Here is a 19,516-nt window from a genome sequence, read left to right on the forward strand (position 1 = left end):
GCATCTTAGAGAGCCAAAGAAATGTATAGCTTTGTTCTTGGAAAGAAGGTCTTAATTGAATAGGAAATATATATTTCAGAAATTATTCTGACAAAAACTATACTCAAAATGAATCTGCAAGTTACCACAAGATTACAAACCTTGCCTTGCTGCATTGAACAGTCCACACATCCCACTTGAATATTTCCATGTTTAGCGCCTGGGATGATCTGTAATCTTTCAAAATTACTTCCCAGTATTACAATATCACATCCAGATGCATAGGCCTAAACAATTAAAATAAAAATGATAGACATTTCAAGAAAATATGTAGAAAACTTGCATTAAATATTGTTTAAAACACAAAAATTTTAACTGCCTCCGAGACAGCCTTCATGGAACTATTTTCTTTCCTTCTTATATGCAAATCCACCACAAATCAGTCCCAACTGCAGCACGAATAATAAAAACCCAGAGACAGATATTGGGGTTCAACCTGAAGATCAGTAAAGCAAAGTAGCCAAGCCACTGAAGAGCTCTTCCTCAGACTGAAAGAGTGCGACTTCCTGTCTCATCCTGCTTTATAGTCCTCTCTAGTGCTGGGATTAAAGGCATGTGACTCCCTAATACTGGGATTAAAGGTGTGAGCAGCCACCTCCACCAGAATGTTTCCGCAAGGCTGTAGCACAGCCCAGGGTGACCTTGAACTCACAGAGGTCCTCCTGCCTCTGTCTCCCAAATCCTGGGATTAAAGGTGTATGACACCACTGCCTGCCCTCTAATGGCTTGGTTTCACCTTCTGGTCTACAGGCAAGTTTTATTTATAAAACATAAATAAAATATCACTATGCCCATCTGAAACCAACCACATGCATTTCTTCTATGTTCACTGAATGCTATCATCCCTGTTTGTAACTTCATCATCTGTCTCCTGCCCTACTGTTAACAATCCAACTGCTTATATCTTTGTCTGTTCTCAAACCAAACAGCTGACTCCTAAAGATGTTTACTGCATCAAGTTATAATTCCTACCTAAATTTTAAAGTTTCCCACTACACTTGCAATAAAAACCCCAACTCCTTACCAGGACAGTCCATTTCAGGCACTTTTGCCTGATTCCTTCCCTCACGAGGTGGTCCTTACACCGCCTTCCTTCTATTCCTATTTCATATCAAAGTATCTTATCTGAGTTTTATTTGCCTGGTCTTTGTCTACCTCAGGGTTTCTTAAAACTTTGTCCAACTGAGAAATTATTGCATGGCCCAAGGTATAGATATGTAAAACAGGTAAAAAAAATCAAACTTTTGCCGGGCAGTGGTGGCGCATGCCTTTAATCCCAGCACTTGGGAGGTAGAGACAGGTGGATCTCTGTGAGTTCAAAGACAGCCTGGTCTACAGAGTTCCAGGACAGTCTCCAAAGCTGCAGAGAAACCCTGTCTTGAAAAACCCAAATTAAAAAAAAAAAAAAAAAAAACTAATGATAAGTATTTTAAAACAATTATTTGGCATACAAAAAATTTTAACATTTATAAAAGGTAAGAACAAATTTGTATATTAGTGAGATGAATATACTTTTTTATTATTAAAAAATATTGGCTGAATATTTTATGAAAAAAATGTAGCATGCTGTCTAATATTTTCAGTTTACTGATCCCTTAATTTTATAAGCCTGTATTTTGAGAACACCATTTTGCATAAAATACATATTATAAAATGGCAGAAGCATGCTTAGAGAAATTTCAGAAATGGATGGATGTTCCGTCCTAAAAATGGACCAAATTCATTGAATTATTTCTGATGAAACTCAAGTTAGCAGCCCAAACACAAAATTTAAAATCAAACATTATTTAACACTATATAATCCAAAAATAGACTAATCTGAATGCTTTCTTAGATTTCTTAGGACCAGTTGCCCAGGTGTGGTGCGGCTTATAATGTGCTTTGTCTTTAGAGCAGTTGATTCCATCCCATGCTCTCTGTCCCATTTGTTCTCAGAATATTTACTACTCTCTACCTCTCTAGCTGCTTAGGATGCAATGACAAAGGACACCATGGGCCCCAGAAAGAAAGAAAGAACTAGGCTATGGTTTAATAATAATAATAATAATAATAATAATAATAATAATAATAATAATAAAATCACTGTGTGGTGGTGATGCATGCCTTTAATCCTAGCACTTGGCAGGCAGAGGCAGGTGAATCTCTGTGAGTTTGAGGCCAGTCTGATCTACACAGTGATCATATAGAGATACCCTGACTCATAAATAAGTAACTAAGTGAGTGAGTGAGTAAATGAATGAATGAATACAGGAGAAATGGATAATCTGACTAGAGACTCCTACTTTAAAGCTTTAGGAATGAGAAGTTAGCTAAATATTAAGATCTTTTCTGCAAAAGCAGAAGGAGTTGAAAAGCTGCTTGAAGAATGTGTAAAAGTGCTTAGACATAAGAGAGAAAAAGTATTTAGGATTCCTACCATACAAATTGCGAATAACAGATATAGCAAAAGTTTAAGAAGGAACCTTCTACAAGCAATAGACTAAAAATGTTTATTAAAATACCTGAGGCCGGGCAGTGGTGGCGCACGCCTTTAATCCCAGCACTCGGGAGGCAGAGGCAGGCGGATCTCTGTGAGTTCGAGACCAGCCTGGTCTACAAGAGCTAGTTCCAGGACAGGCTCCAAAACCACAGAGAAACCCTGTCTCGAAAAACCAAAAAAAAAAAAAAAAACCTAAAAAGGTCACACTTATCTTAATGTGCCTTCTGCTCTGGCAGTGTTAAACTGGAAATTAAGTATGGCTGCACACAAGGACATTGGTAGTATGGACAGAGATAAGGAAGACATCTGATATTTATGAGGTAGACCCCAGTGGCCTTCAATCTCTTGGGAGATCTCTGAGTTCAAGGCCAGCCTGGTCTACAGAGCAAGTTCCAAGTTCCAAAACAGCCTGGAATACACAGAGAAACCCTGTCTCAAAAAAAAAAAAAAGGGAAAAACTAAAAAAGAAGAGCGAGAGAAAGGCAGACAACTGGTTGATGATTATTCTCAATGATAATAACAAAGAAAACAAACCAAACAAGGTGGGAAGGAAAGGTTGGAAGACATACCAATAGGGGAAACTGAGCCTAAACAATGATTTTGAGTGTGTTGCACCTTCAAGTGAAAGAAATCTAAGAATTGTTTATCATTTTGAAATTCAAAACACAGATCTCACCACTAGAGGTAATATACCCTACAGAATGGAAGACCAAGGACAAATTATCATCCTGAAAGGTAACTTACAAAGAACACTGAGTAGAGGAAAGAAAGAAAGAAAGAAAGAAAGAAGAGAAAGGAAGGGGAAGAAAAGGAGAAAAGATGTTGTAGTTAACTAAAAGATGTTATAACTATAACTAACTATAAGAAGGATGTTATAACTAAGCTAAGGAGAAAACTAAATAAGTGAATTGACAAATGCCAAAGAGAAAGAAACATGGAAGACACTGACAACTAAGGAGACACAGGCTGCCAGAAAGCACTGTTTTTAAGATGAATGTTTTAAACATATCTTGAAATTTCCAGAGAAAAAAGAAAATAGATAATAAAGGACCAATGCCCCAGATAGAATTTGAAGATAAAACCCACAGCATAGAGAAAGGGGTTAACCTGGGACATGTAGGATAAAATATATCAATCATTGTGCAATGACAGGGGAAAAAAAGGATGCTGATATAGTGACTTTTTTGGCTTGTAACTGACAATGAGGGAGTGATCAGCCGACAGATTCCAGGTAAATGTTTATATGAGTAACAGAATGTTGGGCTGGGAGGTTTTATCATATGGAGGAACATGAGATAAACAAAATGAACAGATGGGTGGGTGGGTGCTTGGGAAGCTTTGAGATCTCATCTAAAGGTGGTAAATAGAATTGCATTTTCCAGTTTTATTTATATTATCAAGGAGTGATAAGAGTCAGGAACAGAGATACAAAAAGGAATAAAGAAAAAACAAAGCATGTTGGATTTGGTTAGATTCAAAAACAATAAGGTTCAAGAAAGTTAAAAGATGTTGACAACAAAGACTATTATTAAATTAACTCATGTCAAATTATCTAAATTATAAGATGTAGCTGTCTAAAAATAACCATGCTAAATAATAAGGACAAGGTTCAAGGTCTGGTTTTCACATTGTGTAGCACAGAAGTGATAGGAATTCCACAATCAGAAGATCCAAGAGCAGAGAGAGTAATCAGAGGTAGAGCATGCTCTTGCATGCAAAAAGCCCTGGTTTCACCCTGTATTAATTGCTTGCACATATACCTATGTACTTTAAGTTCTAGGCCCAAAATAAATGGATGACATTTCTAAATGAAAGAGTACATTTACTCTCTCGCTGCAATGTTTTCCAAAGTTTGTGAAAAGTAGAAACAATGCCATGTTTTAATTTTTTATTGTTTTGCATTTTTAGTCTATACATTTATATAAAGTCTGTGCTAACAAAGGGGTAGATTATATGTGTGTGTGTATAATACACCTAAATCTTAAAGTCACCTAAAGTAGTTTTATCAATATATAAAATTAATTTAACTTCTAGAACTTATATCACCTGTCAGGGTACTAAACATGAAAGTACATCAGTAAGAAAAGAGCCTTACAATGGACTGTGAGCTAGGCCTGCTAGTACATTCCCTTAGTAATCCCAGCACTACTGAGGCTGAGAAGGGATCTAAATGCAAAGTCAGCCTTGGCTACCTAGTAAATTAGATGATAGTCTGGGCTACATAATAAGACCTTATTTCAAAAATAACAAAAGCCAACATGGCAGTGCACACCTTCAATCGTCAAGAGGCAGGAGATCTCTGAGAGTTCAAGGCAAACTTAATCTATACAAGGAGTTCCAGGACAGGATTATGTCTCAAAATATAAAAACAAAGTCAATACAATTTAAACATTAGGTATAGACTTGTCTGAAATAAATTATTCACAAAAACTCACTTAAGGTGCTTTGACCTTAATATGAAGAGTTACCAAATGCAGCTTAATGACAAAGTTGGTATTTAACATGCTTCTAGTCCTGGGTTCAGTTCCCAGCACTGCAAACAAACAAACAATAGCAACAACACTGTGCTGGATTATCAAATAACTCTCACAAAATATTTGTATATTACAATTGGTACACCAACTACTTCTGTCAAATCTCTAAACAAGCCAGGAGAATGACATATATAATAATCCCAGTACTTAGGTGGTAGGGGTTAAGAGGTCAGCCTGAGCTACATAGTAAAATCCTGTCTCAAAATAAATAAATAAATAAGTATAATTAGAAGCCTTTGTTCCTAGCCAATGAAGGTTCTCAACTGAAAATCATCCAGTTAGGTACAGGTAACAACAGCAAGTCACTAACTCAAGTAAACAGGATGCAATGCACTGGAAGACCTGAATCCAGTACACTAAGAAGCATCAATCAAAGGACCTTCTTAACTTCCAAGTCTGACAATTAACCTGAAGTATTCTAAATTTCAAAATTCAAGTTTGTAATAGCCAGTCTTCTAATCTGGAAACTGATTTCTCTAAAACAAAGTTTGTTTTCGTGAACCTTTCATTTTAGGTAAATGTCCTAAAATTTTTCTTTCTAGAATATGCTCTGGTTAAATAACTCAAGTTTGATCATGTTGTAATTAATGCTTTTTCTCTCTTTTAAAACCATAATATTGACAATTAGTGTAATTTTATTGATTTTTAAGTGTACTTACTTCTACAAATCACAGTAATTGATAAAATGAACCAAAAATTTTAAAACAACTAAGTTACTTGGAACGGCATTATAGATACCATGAAGTTTTTTCTTCTTCCAGATAGGTACAAAGGCAAACTTTCCCCATCTATAACCTCCCCACCCACAAAGACGTACACCATTCATAGAACCCTTCCATTTTCCAAATACAGCAATCACAGTGCCACCAATAAAGCATCCCTAAAATAAAACAAAGATTACTATCACAGAAAGTTGGGGGAAGAGAAACTTATTTAGTCTCCCTACCAAAACCCCCATAGAACCATAGCTGCATTTTTGAATTTGTAACTGGATCTACTTAGACATGAGTGAGCACCAAGTTGTCTAATATTAAAGAAAGTCTGAAGCTATAAAACATTTGTTTTACCCTCGATACAGAAAGAAAATCCTAAATACTAGCTTTCTGTTTCTTAAAAGTTAACCTTCTTGAATCAGCAAGCAAGGTACTTACAAGCCTGATGACCTCAATTCAATCCAAAGAACCCTGACTTCAACCATCAGTAGATGAAGAGAATAATCTCCTACAAGATCTCTTCTGACTACCATACATGTGACACATACACACATTTAAAAAAGTAATAAAATTGAAAAAATAAATTAACTCCCTTTCTGTTTCTTCCAAAACACACTGTCGGCACTAAGTATGGACTAATTATAAAAGGAAAAAGTATTTTATGTCAGCATTTTACACAAACTATTAAGACATCTAAATTTTAATTAATGGTATCTCTTTTTAAATTACTGTGTCTCATAAACAGAACATTTCCTCAACCCCCTCCAAAGGAAATTAAGATAAATAAAAGAAAGAGGGAAGCATTACTGTAACCAAAGAAAAAAATAATAATTTGGCTCATGTATCCATTATCTCCCCTAATTCCTCATTTGATGTTGATGATAAAACGTGTAACAAATGGACTATGAAAAAATTTCATGAAACTTTAGTAGAAATATTGTATTTAGACTCATATCTAAATTATTAAAGCAATTTTAAAAGACTGCAATTATTAACTGCACTACAATAAAGCTGCTTTGTTCACACATCAAGTCAACCAGTATTTATACACTTTCTAGTACAAAGTACCATGAATTAGGCACAATGAACTATAACCTTAATTTAATAAGTAAACATTTCATGTAACAAAACAGTGTCCCATTAAAAGATGATAGAAAAATAAAATTTAATGGTTAGAAAAAGAACGTGCTCAAAAACAACTAATGACAAAGACCTGTGGTCCAAGCTAGTAGCAGACAGCAGGATCAGAAGTCCTGGGCATTATGGCAAGGTGCTGACTCAAAAGAAAAGGTGAAAACAGTGTTGAAGATTCAAAGAGCTTCCCTAGCATGTGAGCATGTGCAAGACCCAATGGTTTGATCCTTGAATCAAAAAACAAAAACAAAATTTTCAAAAATTAAAAACAAGCACGCAAGCAAGCAAACAAACAAACAAACAACCTATTTATAAAGAACCATGCTTGAGCCGGGCATTGATGGCGCATGCCTTTAGTCCCAGCACTTGGGAGACAGAGACAGGCAAATCTCAGTGAGTTCGAAGCCAGCCTGCTCCACAAAGGGAGTGGCAGGACAGTCAGGACTGTTACAAAGAGAAACCTTGTCTCACAAAATCCAAAAACAGAGGGTGGAAGGAGAGTGGGAAAACAATATATATATAGCTCAATGAAAACATTAAAGACAAACAAAAAGAACGATGCTTGAAACCAAACTCAGTTGAGTTATGACTCAACTGCGACTTGAGTGACTGTCTAGGCACTCCCAAGGAAGCCACTGAGGACACATACTCAAGGCAAAAGTGCTAAACAATGAAATAAAAGCATTCATTCTGAATGCACTAGTGAGATAGTCAGTGTCCACTAGTAGCTTTCCTAAAGCAAATCCAAACTAGTTTGAGGCAGTTGATGTAGTAAGAAAAAAAAAAACTGAATGTTTTGATATGATAACCTATATTAGTAACAGCATTTTCTTTTTTTTTTTTTTTTTTATTTTTTGGTTTTTCGAGACAGGGTTTCTCTGTGGTTTTGGAGCCTGTCCTGGAACTAGCTCTTGTAGACCAGGCTGGTCTCGAACTCACAGAGATCCGCCTGCCTCTGCCTCCCAAGTGCTGGGATTAAAGGCGCCACCACCGCCCGGCTAGTAACAGCATTTTAAAACATGAAAATTGGCATTCCAATTCAATTTGAAGTATGTCGAGACTTTACTTAGGAACCAGTCTTGTTCTTGTGATCCTCCGAGCACTGAAATATTTGCGAAAGTGTAAAGGGAAGAACTGCAGACGGGCTCAATTTCAGAGAGATCATCAAGTTCCACAAAGGATGAATAGGAGACTGCAAAATCCCAAGTCCCCCCCTCAAGTGCAACTACAACTCAGAGGGATTTTTAGTCTTTGCATATAATCTATCATTAATATTTTGCTCTTCTTGCTAAAAAAAAAAAAAAAAAAAAAAAAAAAAACTCAAAAGCAGAGCAGAGGGAGGGGTGAGCTTGGAGGAATGCTTGACTAGAAAGCCAGAGGCCTATGATTTGATCCTCAGAGTCTTCAATCCCATTCAAAGAAAAGAGGTTAAACAAATCTCAAGGGAGAAAACAATAGACTGTTCATAAACATGAAGGAGAAAACGCACAATTTCAAGACAAAGAAATATAAGATGTACTAATTTATTCAGGAAACTAAGGGCAAGAAACTTGCTGGAATGGGACTAGAGCTGACTGCGGGAAAAAACATGACTCTAAAATAAAAGAGAGCTGGGATTTTTATACCAAACTAATGTATTTCTATGTGTTTACTCTCTAATGTGTGAATAAATGTGTATGTAACTTATTTGTATGCTTATCTGAAAACAATCTGCAACCAGCTTGAGGAAGGTCATCAACACTTGCTTTAGGAAAAACTGACTTTAAAAACAGAACTGGGCAACAAGTTACATGACAGTTGAAGATACATTTCTTAGCTCCTGAAAAGCAACATGGAATCAACTGGCCAAGATTTTACAGAGGAATACTTATAGGTGTAAAAATGAACAGTCATATTAATCATTCTATGAAGTACACACACCGTGGCCTTGTGTACATTCAGAATGCCTTCCTTTAGAAGCTGGGAGCATTTGCCTTGGAGAAAGCCCTCATAAAAAAAAAGGGGGGGATGGCAGAAAATGCAATACTTCTCTATCCTATACTCTCCCACCTTGGGAGACCTCTAAGGAAGCTGTACTTCCTTCCCTTAAGAACAGATAGTAGGTAAGCCACCTCGTGGGCTACACAGATTATTAAAAATGGGTTAGATCAATATGTAAGAGCTAGCCAATAAGAGGCTGAAACTAATGGGCCAGGCAGTGTTTAAATGAAAAAAAAAAAAGAACAGATAGTAATGTCAGCGGAGGGGTGACAAGTGCTAAGACTTCTCCCTCCCCTCACTTCCCCTAGGCAAATAGCACGAAGTAGAATCTTGACAACTACTAGCATCATGTGCCACTGCACTGGGAAGTCACGGTCTCTATCCGAAAGCAGGGAACTTAGTTGACACAACTCTAAAAGGACACTTTAAGCATTAAATCCCTAAATCACGTTAAATGCTGAGTGTTACTTAGTCCAGCACACACACACACACACACACACACACACACACACACACGTACGTACCTGGAAAATTATGATTCCTAAGCCTGGGGCATCTATTAAGCTGTTTTAGTTAGACAAAATTTTACATTTAATCACAAAGTTGCTGCAAAAGTCATCAGCACTACAGATATAGTCAGACTAAAGATCTGAAGTCCAGTACTGAGTTATGACTTGAAATTACTAAACTAAGATAGAAATGTCATTTATAGCGATAAAGCCAGAAAAGTGAGACCGATCATCTTCGTTCTAATAGCTGGAAAAGGCAAAGAAGAGCAAGTCACTTTGGCTAAATCTTAACCTGCCCTAAGCAAACAGGGGATACCCTAAAACTACAATGGTGAAACTGTCAGCGTTACCTTGAATACCCTCAAAACTTTTCAAGAAGTACAAGGCCGCTGCCTCTGCAACTCAAAGGATGATAGGAATGAATGAAGAATAGTTTCCTTATTCGTCGGCGAACTTTAAGGAAAATAAATAGGCGCTGTTTTCATTATACTGCTATTTGCGCCGGCTTAATAATCAGTAACTGTTTTAAGACTACAAGGGCTTGACCTTAGAACTGGAAAAAAATGAAACATATCCCAAAGACTGAAACTAAATTCATTCGACAACTCTCGCTAGGCAGCGAGAAAAGTCAAAAGACCCCTTCCACCCCCAACTCGTGATTCAACTATCATTTTGGAAGAGCTACTTTGGCCCGAGGGGGTCGGACTACCATTTCTGGAAGCCTGAAAGCACGCTAACCGGAGCTGAGGCCGAGCGAAGCGTCAGTCTGCTCCAGGCCTCCCTCCCTTCTCCCTCTCTCTCTCCCGCACTCACCGTGAAGCGCTGCTCGCCGACGCTGCCCACCGAGAAGCAGTGGTCGCCGGGGTTCACGGCGCCGGTCAGCACCTGGTGCAGGTTCATGGCGGCGTCCCAGTCCCGCAGCAGACGCCGCAGTCAGCTCATGCCTGGGCTCAGCCACCTCCCTGCGCCTTCCCCCTAGGGGCGGTGGCCGCGGAAGAACGGCGGCGGTGCCGGGCGCCCGAAGCCGCAGACGCTCGGTCGGGGTCCGTGGCTCATCCCGAGCCGGGCGGCCCAGGCCTGAAGGGGGCGGGCCGGGCGAGCGGGGGCGGCGCCGCGCCGCTCTGCACCTGTCACGGCCGCCCAGGTGAAGCGCTGCCACCGCTCACCGATCCGCCCCGGCCTGGAGCTCCCCGCGGAGCTGCGCTGTCGGCAAGCAACGCCCGAGCCGGGTCAGCGGCACTCGCAGCCCGAGAGGCCCCGCGGCACGAGCTGCTCCCACCAGACCGGCGGCGCCTTCCCGGCCGCGCGCCCGCTGCCCTCGCCAGCTGCCACCGCTCGCGACGCGGCTCCAGCCTCTGCGCCAAAGTATCGCGAGACTTGCCTCTGCGATCCCGAGGGCCCCACTGCACACGCAACGGCAACGCCCTCTCTAGCGAGGGTTAGCCAATCCCGAGACGCGGAAGTACATAGAGCTCCGCCCCATGCTGAGGAGAGGCCAATCTCTTTGAGGCTTGTGGAGGATCCTGTGAGCCTTTGGCGTCCTGAGCCTTGCGGCAACAGTCAGAGCCGAGAGTTACCGAGAAGTTACCTAGCTGTGCTTCTGGTGAGGGGTCAACCTAACTGCTGGGACAGAAAGTTCAACAGGGAGAAGTTGTCGTTTCCTTGACCCTAGGACGACTACAAGTCCCAAGATGCACCGCTTCCCACAGGCATCCCCCTTCCCCCCCCCCCCCCCCCCCCCGTGATACTCTGTAAAAGTGACCATTGAAACCTTTCAGCCTTGTCGCGGTTTTTCCGGCGCCTTTCCAAGTCACTAAATTTAGAAAGGTTTAAGCTCTTCAGTAATACTAGTTGATGTATTTTTAATATAGACACCATTCTTTTACAGTAGTGCCGATAATAATGACCCACCAGTCCTACTTTGTTTTGGAAAGAGAACCCAAGAATCTCAAAATGAATTGTCAGGCACCAGTGGTGACATCCAGTGCTCATTATGTTTTGACACCAATTTCATATTATTATTAACAAAAGTCTGCTCAAATGGCTTCCCCTCGTAGGGACAGACTGTTCTGTTCCCCACCATAGCAAATGACTGGCACAAGCTTAATCCAAAGTGTTCGAGAAAAGTTTCAAATGGATGAGTATAATATTGAACTTTGCTGCAGTAATATTGACAGAGGTGAGAGGTCAGACACACAGCTCAGCGCTGACACTCTCGGCTGCCTAAGGAGTTTGCCTAGTTTACAAACTTCAAGCCAAACCGGAATTTGGAGCTTGGGTGCAGAAAAGAATTTCAGGACTTTCCAGTTCGTGAAGCACAGGTGAGGTTTAATAAAAATATTTTAATATAGGTTTAAGTGCGAGTGTTGATAGAGCAGTATTCAGAAAGAGAACACACCCAAGTGATGGTATGGGCTCCTCAAGGGATGGGGTTCCTGGGACTAGAATTGTTTTAGCCATTCAAACCATTTTGGAGACTCTCAAGTTACACCTCAAAAGGTGGCTAACAATGTATCTTCCTCCTTTTCTCTTTCTTTTGATAAGAGAGATTAGAAGGTGTCCCTGGAAATAACTTCAAAGGAACTGGACTCTGAAAGGATAAAGCCAGAAGTTTCACAAAGTGTTTACTATATGAATTTATTTTCCTGTAAGTTGGTTTTGGGTGAGATTCCTAGGAAATTTGAGGTTTAAAGAGAAAGGTCTTGAACAATTGTTAATTGTGCTGGAATTCTTGATTCTTTGCTAGAAATAGGTTTCAACCAGTTTCCAGGATGAAGGGCTCTTTTCCCTTCTCCTATCATTTCAAATATTCCTGTTTTTCTATCCTGCCTCAAAATGATTTCACATTGGAGCTTAGAGAGAGTGTGTTTGGATGAGGCCCTGTATTATACCTGATTTACCGTTGAGAGAGAGAGTCAGTCCTCTGGAGGCAGAGGCAGAAGCAGAACAATGGTGACTTCCAGGCCATCCTGGGCTACAGAGAGAGACCCTGTCTCAAAATTTAAAAAAAAAAAAAAATGAAGATGCTTAAAACTAATATAATGTGGAATGTCCTTCTGTATATGTGTTGCTAATTGGCTAATGAATAAAGCTACTTTGGCCTATGACAGGGCAGAATATAGCCAGGCTGGAAGGGATATAGAGAGAGACTAGGCAGAGTCAGAGAGATGCCATGTAGTTGCTGAAGGAGACAGATTGGAACCTTACTCGGTAAGCCACAGCCTCATGGTGATAAACAGAATAATAGAAATGGGTTAATTCAAGAAGTAAGAGCTAGCTAGAAATATGGCTGAGTCATTGGCCAAGCAATGTTGTAGTTATTATAGTTTCTATGTGATTATTCGGGTCTGGGTAGCTGGGAAGTGAATGAGCCATCTGCGGTTACACTAACATTTCAGTGACAAATACTAGTAACCATCCTTTTCCTAAGACACTTGCAATATACATTCACTTGGACTTGAAATTTAAAAAATATATAAGAATAAGCTTCTAAGAGCTATCTCCTGTTTCTAAGTAGAAAGATGAAAATGCATTCAAAAATGTCAGTCTTTTCATAAATTAGACAACACTAGGTCATCCACAGTGGCACCTCCTTGTAGTTACAGCACTTGGAAGGTGGAGGCAGGAGAATCAGGAGTGCCTTGGGTGCATTGAAGCTTAAGGCCAGGCAACCATGACTACATGAGACCCGCTTACAAAAGAAGAAAACAAAAGGCAAAGTGCAGTGTGTTTTATGGAAGTTTGTGAAGTGTAAGATACCATGACTGAATTTCTCTTGAGTTGGAAATTGACACTATGGTCTCACACTTGCTAAGCAAGCATTCAACTACCAGCTACATTGCCGTCCCTAGAAATCACTTAGGAGACACATTTTCAGGTGTGTTGATAAGGGCATTTTCTGAGGCATTTCACCTACCCGGGATGTAGACAGAACCGTGCCATGGGTCCAACTAAATATAAAGGAGAAAAGGAGAGGATCACTGGCGTTTATCTCTGTTTCTTGATACCGGCCACCTGATGCTCTGATGTGAGATTCCCCTCTTTATGCTGTGAATACCATTGGTTAATCAAGAAACTGGTTCCACTTCAGCTGTTGGCGAAAGAAAGAAAGAAAGAAAGAAAGAAAGAAAGAAAGAGAGGCTTGGCCTGATAGAGCAAGGTGGGGAAAGCTAAATTGAATGCTGGGAGGAATAAGGCAGAGTGAAGGAGAAGCCATGGAGCCCCCAACAGAGACAGATGTGCTGCAACCTTGCTGGTAGGCCACGACCTCGTGGTGATGCACAGATTAATGGAAATGGGTTAAATTAAGATGTAAGAGTTAGCCAGTAAGAAGCTAGAGCCAATTGGCCAAGCAGTGATTTAAATAATATAGTTTCTGCGTGATTTTATGGGTCTGAGCTGCTGGGCAGCTGGAAAACAAACTAACGGCCTCCTCCAACAATGTTCCTACCATTGTGTCTTCCCACCTGAATGGACTGAGACAAAAACACACCAACTTCTCCCCTCTGCAAGTTGCTTTTATCAGGTATTTTATCCTGGTAACGAGAAAAGTAACTAATACAGCCACCAAGAATGTTTAGATGTGTTGTTTAGTTATCATCTCAAATTCATTCAAAGCAACTTTAAGTTAACTTTGAGAGAGAGGTATACATGAAGTTGAAATCAAGACCTCATGCATGCGAGCATGCTTTCCATGAGCACTAGTCCCCAAAATTGAATTATTTTATGTACATGTGTGGGAAGTACATACATTCTGTGGCTAGTGCACAGAATTTATTCACCATTTACTCATTCTCTTGTGCCCTGTTTTTGTTCTGCAGCACATTCAGGGGGGTAAAATGAAGGAGATTCAATGAGTTGGTACCTATGAAACTGAAGACAAAGTCTTGATCACATAGTAACTAGCTATATGACTAAATATGTTCATTAAATTTGAAGAGTCATTTCCTCATCTATAAAAATGGGAAGTTTAATTTGACTATCAGCAGCATTTTGCTCTGTTTTGGCATCTATCCACCTCTGTGTTCTCGTTGGTTCATGTTTAAATTCTCTAAGCATGTATGTAGTTCTTGCGGCCAACTGCCCAAGTTGAATGCTGCCCTAACTACTCGCTCAGACAGATAATTTAATTTCCTATTGCTTCCTTTCACCATAACTATTTCTCACATAATTTTTGTGGGATTTAAATGAGAGCAATGTGTGGCGTAAACAAAGCAGCCAAGAAAAGTTCTATGTTGTTATTATTCTTAAATAAATCTCACCTGTTGATATATTTGTTCCAAGGTTGTCCAGACAGCATTAAGTTTCTGTCTTAATCAAATTTCTCAGTGATATTTGAGGCTTCTGCAAAGGTTCTGAGGTCACCCCTATCAGTATTCAAAAAACATAAACTGGCATAGTGGCACACACCTAGAATCCTGCAGTCGGCAGCTTGAGTCCAGTAATAGTCCAGGCTACATACATATCCAGAACCAGTCTAAAGGAAGAAAAATTGAAGCCTATAGGAGTGAATGGCTAACAGAATGCAAGGGCACTCTTAAGTAATCCTACCTTAAATTAAATTTAAGATTCCTTCATACCACAATTTCCAAGATAACTGTAACCTAATTTCATACACAAACTGAAGCCTACCAATAGGACATATATTTTGCTGAGGACTAGAAGAGTTTGAGAGCTTTACAAGCACATGAGATTTAGCTGATCACAAGCCACCAACTGATAAGACCTTGTTCAAATAGGCAAACCTTGACCTATAACCAACCAGTAAGTCATGTATGAACAACTTATTTCTGTTTTCTGCCAACATTGTTGAGGAGAGCTCTCTGAACCTTTATGTTTCTGGGGACTGCCAATCTGAGAATCATTATTACCTCAACTAAACTCTTAAATTTCATTTACATAAAACTTTCCCTTTAATATTAAATCACCCACAAAACAATCTGTCTGAATTATAGAAGTACCTCAGACTGTTTAAAGTTACTTATTTGGTTTTGTCCACGTCAGAGAAAAAAATATTCTTTAACTGTGACCTCTTGTCTATTGGGGGGAAAGATTCAAACAAAAAGCTTGACTATATAAATCACCTATGAAGACTTATCTCTTGTGATCTTTGTCAACAGTGTTCTTCGGACCAAACTACACTTCGACTTGTAAGCTCAGGGGCAAATTGGGTGAAGTGGCCAGAGGACAATCAAGAGGACACAAGTGTTCTTTTTATCCCTGCCACTAACCCCAAGTAATCTTGAAAAAGATATTTCAACTCTTTAGGCACTGGTATGACCTTAAACTCACAGAGACCAGCCTGCCTCTGCCTCTCAAGTGCTGAGATTAAAGGTGCAGGCCACTACCCCCTAGCTATTTCCTAACTTTATACTCAGGAATTTGGACCAAGTCTGTGGGTCCTGGGCCAAATGCAGTCTGCTTCTGTTTTATAGAGTCCTTGACCTAAGGATGGGTTTTTATAGTTTTTAAGTGGCTGAAAAAATCAACAAGGGAATGATATTTCATGACACATAATATTTATGAAATTTAGGCAGGACTGGTGGTACAGGCCTATAATCATCTCTGCCCAGAAGACTGAGGCATAAGTGACTATCGTAAGTTCAATGCCTGTCTGACCTATAGATTGAGTTTGAGGCCAACCTGGACCACTTAGTAAGACTTCATCTCCAAAACAGAGCTAGGATATAGCTCAGTGGTATGGTAAAGTCCTTGCCTAGCATCCACAAGGCTTTATGTTCAGTCTCTAGGAACAGACACACACACAATGGTGGTGGTGGTGGGGGGGCGGGGGGCGTCTGGAGGGAGAAGTGTTTGGCTGAGAGGGAAGAAAGCAAGGAAGGAAGGAAAACCAAAAAGTTATAAAAGTTATATCTGTTGTCATTCATAGAGCATAGATGTATAATCACTTCTGGGTTGTCTGTGCTTTCACACCGCAGTGCAAGGAGAACAGTGTCAACAGAGAGGTTTATGACCTGCAAGTCTGTGACCAGAATAACAGAGCTTGGCCTGCCTGGCAATAAACTGGTACTGAGTAAAGATGGAAATTGAATTTGTAAACTGTATGATTTTCAAAGAGCCAATTAATCCTAGACACCTGCCTTTCACCACATATCCATCCAGCAGGTTACATAGGGTGTAAACAAAGCCAGTCTTTGTCACTAAAGCACTGGTTCTCAACCTGTGGGTCATAACCTTTATGGGGGGTCACATAACAGATACCCTGCATATCAGATATTTGCTTTATGATTCACAACAGTAGCAGAATTACAGTTATGAAGTAGCAATGAAATAGTTGTATGATTGGGGGCCACCATAACATGATGAACTGTATTAAAATGTTGCAGCATTAGAAGGGTTGAGAACCACTTCTCTCTCTCTCTCTCTCTCTCTCTCTCTTTCTCTTTCTCTCATCTCCTGCACCTTCCCTTGCTATCATTATTATTTTACCATTATTGCAGCACAGAGGTGGCACTTTAATCTGCTGCTATTTTAGCCAGCCCACGGTTACTGGGCTGAGTCTCCGGCAGCGGCTCGACCACTCAGGCATGGCCTGGTGGGAAATCTGTTCCCGTAGACACCAGCTACACCACTGCCACCAACTATAGCTTCTAATTAAATCTCTATCATTCTATTTGTCAATAAGACTTAGAAGTCAAGAGATTGGGGTGAAACCCTACTAGCTCATAAAGTAGCAACTAGCTGATCTTAGAGCGTCCTTCCTCTCCACCAAAACAAAAGAACCCAGGCTAAGTTCCTCCCTACTAGTTCCTGAGCATCTCTCTATCATCTTAGAGACACCCTATGACTCTCTATGACTACATTCTGTCAACTAGTTGCTAACTCAGCCTCCTGATCCAAGGCTGATTTTGTTTAAACAATTCAAACTCAAACTCGGGGTTCACAATGTGATCAAATATCCCACAATTTACTATAGTTCTCAGTGCACCTGGGTTGCATACTCCCAAGGCCTCTGAGCCTTGTATCCCTCATACAGAATCCTCTAGACTAGGGGTTGACTTAGATTAACAAACTAGTGGCAGCATGTTCATGTTGAGCTGTTTACAACGTATATGTGCATTTATACTTCATCATATACTATATAAAGTATAAATGTATTCTTATGACACAGAATATGAAAGTGATCATATCCATTCCTCCTCTCCCTTATCATTCTCCACTGTCAGCCATAACTCATAAGGCATTTATCATACTAGTACGGCATCCTGCCATCAGTCGGTTGTTAGCATGACTTCTTATCCGTAAAAGTATATTAAAGATGACCTTACTGTAGAAAAGTAATTACTAAGAGTGGAGAGTGGTGAAGGGAAGAAGAGACAAAGGGAAGATTGATAATGAGTACCAAACATGAATAGAAAATGTTCTGATGTATTAACTATAGAACAGCTTTAAGGCCAAATGGCCTTTGGCACTATAGCATGATGTTGTCATCTACACAAGTCAGGGTCATGCTTGAGAACTATACAGTCAATACACACACACACACACATATGCAACATCTCATACTATTTTAAGTAAGTTTACAATTTTATGTTGGGGGTCATTTGTTTTAGTGTTTGGCTGCATGTAGCCCCCTGATTACAATCTGTACATGCCTGGCAGAGTAATCTAATCTAATATTTATTAAGATCTACAATTTAGGATATTGAAGGCTCTAAACTTGATAAAGAGTAGGGAATGATAGCTACCACTGGTAAAATATCACACTGAACCTCATTAATATAAACAGTTAATATTTGTTAATAAGAAATATATATTCTGCCAAACAGTGGTGACACACCCCATTAATCCCAGCACTCAGGAGGTAGAGGTGGTCGGATTTCTGTGAGTTTGAGGCCAGCCTGGTCTACAGAGTGAGTTCCAGGACAGTCAAAGCTACACAGAGAAACCCTGTCTTCAAAACCTGGCAAAAATAAATAAATATATATTTCTATGATTCCTATGATACCAAAAATGCACTTAATTTTAGAAAAGAGAAACAAAAATCTAAAAACAAAATTACTTTCTTCAGAGTTTCTTTTCTTATAGATACAGATAGAGAGATAGAGCAATGGTAAAATTAAGTGATTAAATAAGATCAGGGTATTTAAAGTAACTTCATTTGTATTAAAGCAGAGGAAGCCTCCTTATCGTACCAAGGGAAATTGGCCTATTCGGAAAAGCTGGCTCTCTTCCTAATCTTAATTTCTCAGGTCAGATAAATAGCTCAGTCTCAGCATGGTGGAATGTTAATATGACTGACTTTATTTTTATCTGTAGACAAGTCTGTGTAGGAGCATAGTCTAAAACAATAGCTCTCTGTGTTTTTTCAAACATTTAGTTATTTATTCTATGGAAGGTAGGGGTGGCGTCACATATGTGGAGGTCATAGAACAACTTGCAAGAGTTGATTCTCTTCTTTCTCCATGTGGATCCTGGGGATTGAACTCATGTCTTCATGCTTAGTGGCAAGCTCCTTACCTGCTAAGCCATCTTGTTCTTCCTCCCTTGTAGTGTTTCTTTAATGCTTGCCAGCTGCTAATTCTCATAGACCGTGTCCTAACATGCATTTAGTATAGCTCTGTTCAATCATAAACGTACTCCTGTCTCCTATAGTGAGATGAGGAAGGGGGTAAAGGTAAATTGTTCTACTTGCCCCTTGTCCTCCGTTCCCTGTCTCTTTATTGAGACAACACTGCCTGCTTGAATCTTGCTTTCTCAATCTCTACCTTCCTTCTGCTCAAAGGTCACAGATCCACCTTCTAAAACAAATAGCCTAAGATAAGTGTTAATCCATTTTTTCTCTAGTGAGGCTGAACTGTGTGATTCTTTCCTTTCCTTGGAGGCTGTATGACCTTGTATTGTTTTCCTCTTTATTTTCCAAGAAATAAAAGAGGAAGAAAGATCCTAAAAGGGAAGTCTTAAAAAAAATATTCTGTATGTTTCTCATTGCTGCTGGCAGTAGAATCTCTAAAGTCCAAACTGTTAGTGTGGGAGGATGGCTCAGTTGGTAAAGTGCCTACTACAACTGGGCAAGCATGAGGAACTGAGTTCAAATCCCTAACACTCATGTAAAGCATGGGCGTACTGGCACACGTCTAGAATCTTAGCACTGGAGGGGGGGGGATG

General features: G+C 39.8%; 1 protein-coding gene across 4 annotated transcripts in view; it reads right to left on the reverse strand.

Moving 5' to 3' along the window:
• Positions 1-10,404, reverse strand: part of Dmxl1 (Dmx like 1) — a 143,357-nt gene extending 132,953 nt beyond the window's left edge. For 3 of the 4 annotated variants that reach the window (XM_041659694.1, XM_041659693.1, XM_041659692.1), the window contains exons 1-2: positions 10,202-10,404; positions 141-266 (exon numbers count right to left, since the gene is read on the reverse strand). In XM_041659694.1, coding sequence (XP_041515628.1) covers positions 141-266; positions 10,202-10,288 — 213 coding nt within the window. In that variant the 5' untranslated portion in view covers positions 10,289-10,404. The remainder of the gene's footprint in view (positions 1-140; positions 267-10,201) is intronic. The other variant, XM_041659695.1, reaches the window with a different exon arrangement.
• Between the last annotated feature and the right edge of the window lie 9,112 nt (positions 10,405-19,516).

The sequence above is a fragment of the Microtus oregoni genome, unplaced genomic scaffold, assembly GCF_018167655.1.
Source record: "Microtus oregoni isolate MIOR12 unplaced genomic scaffold, Mior012 000011F_ref0000422, whole genome shotgun sequence".
Taxonomy (NCBI): Eukaryota; Metazoa; Chordata; class Mammalia; order Rodentia; family Cricetidae; genus Microtus; species Microtus oregoni.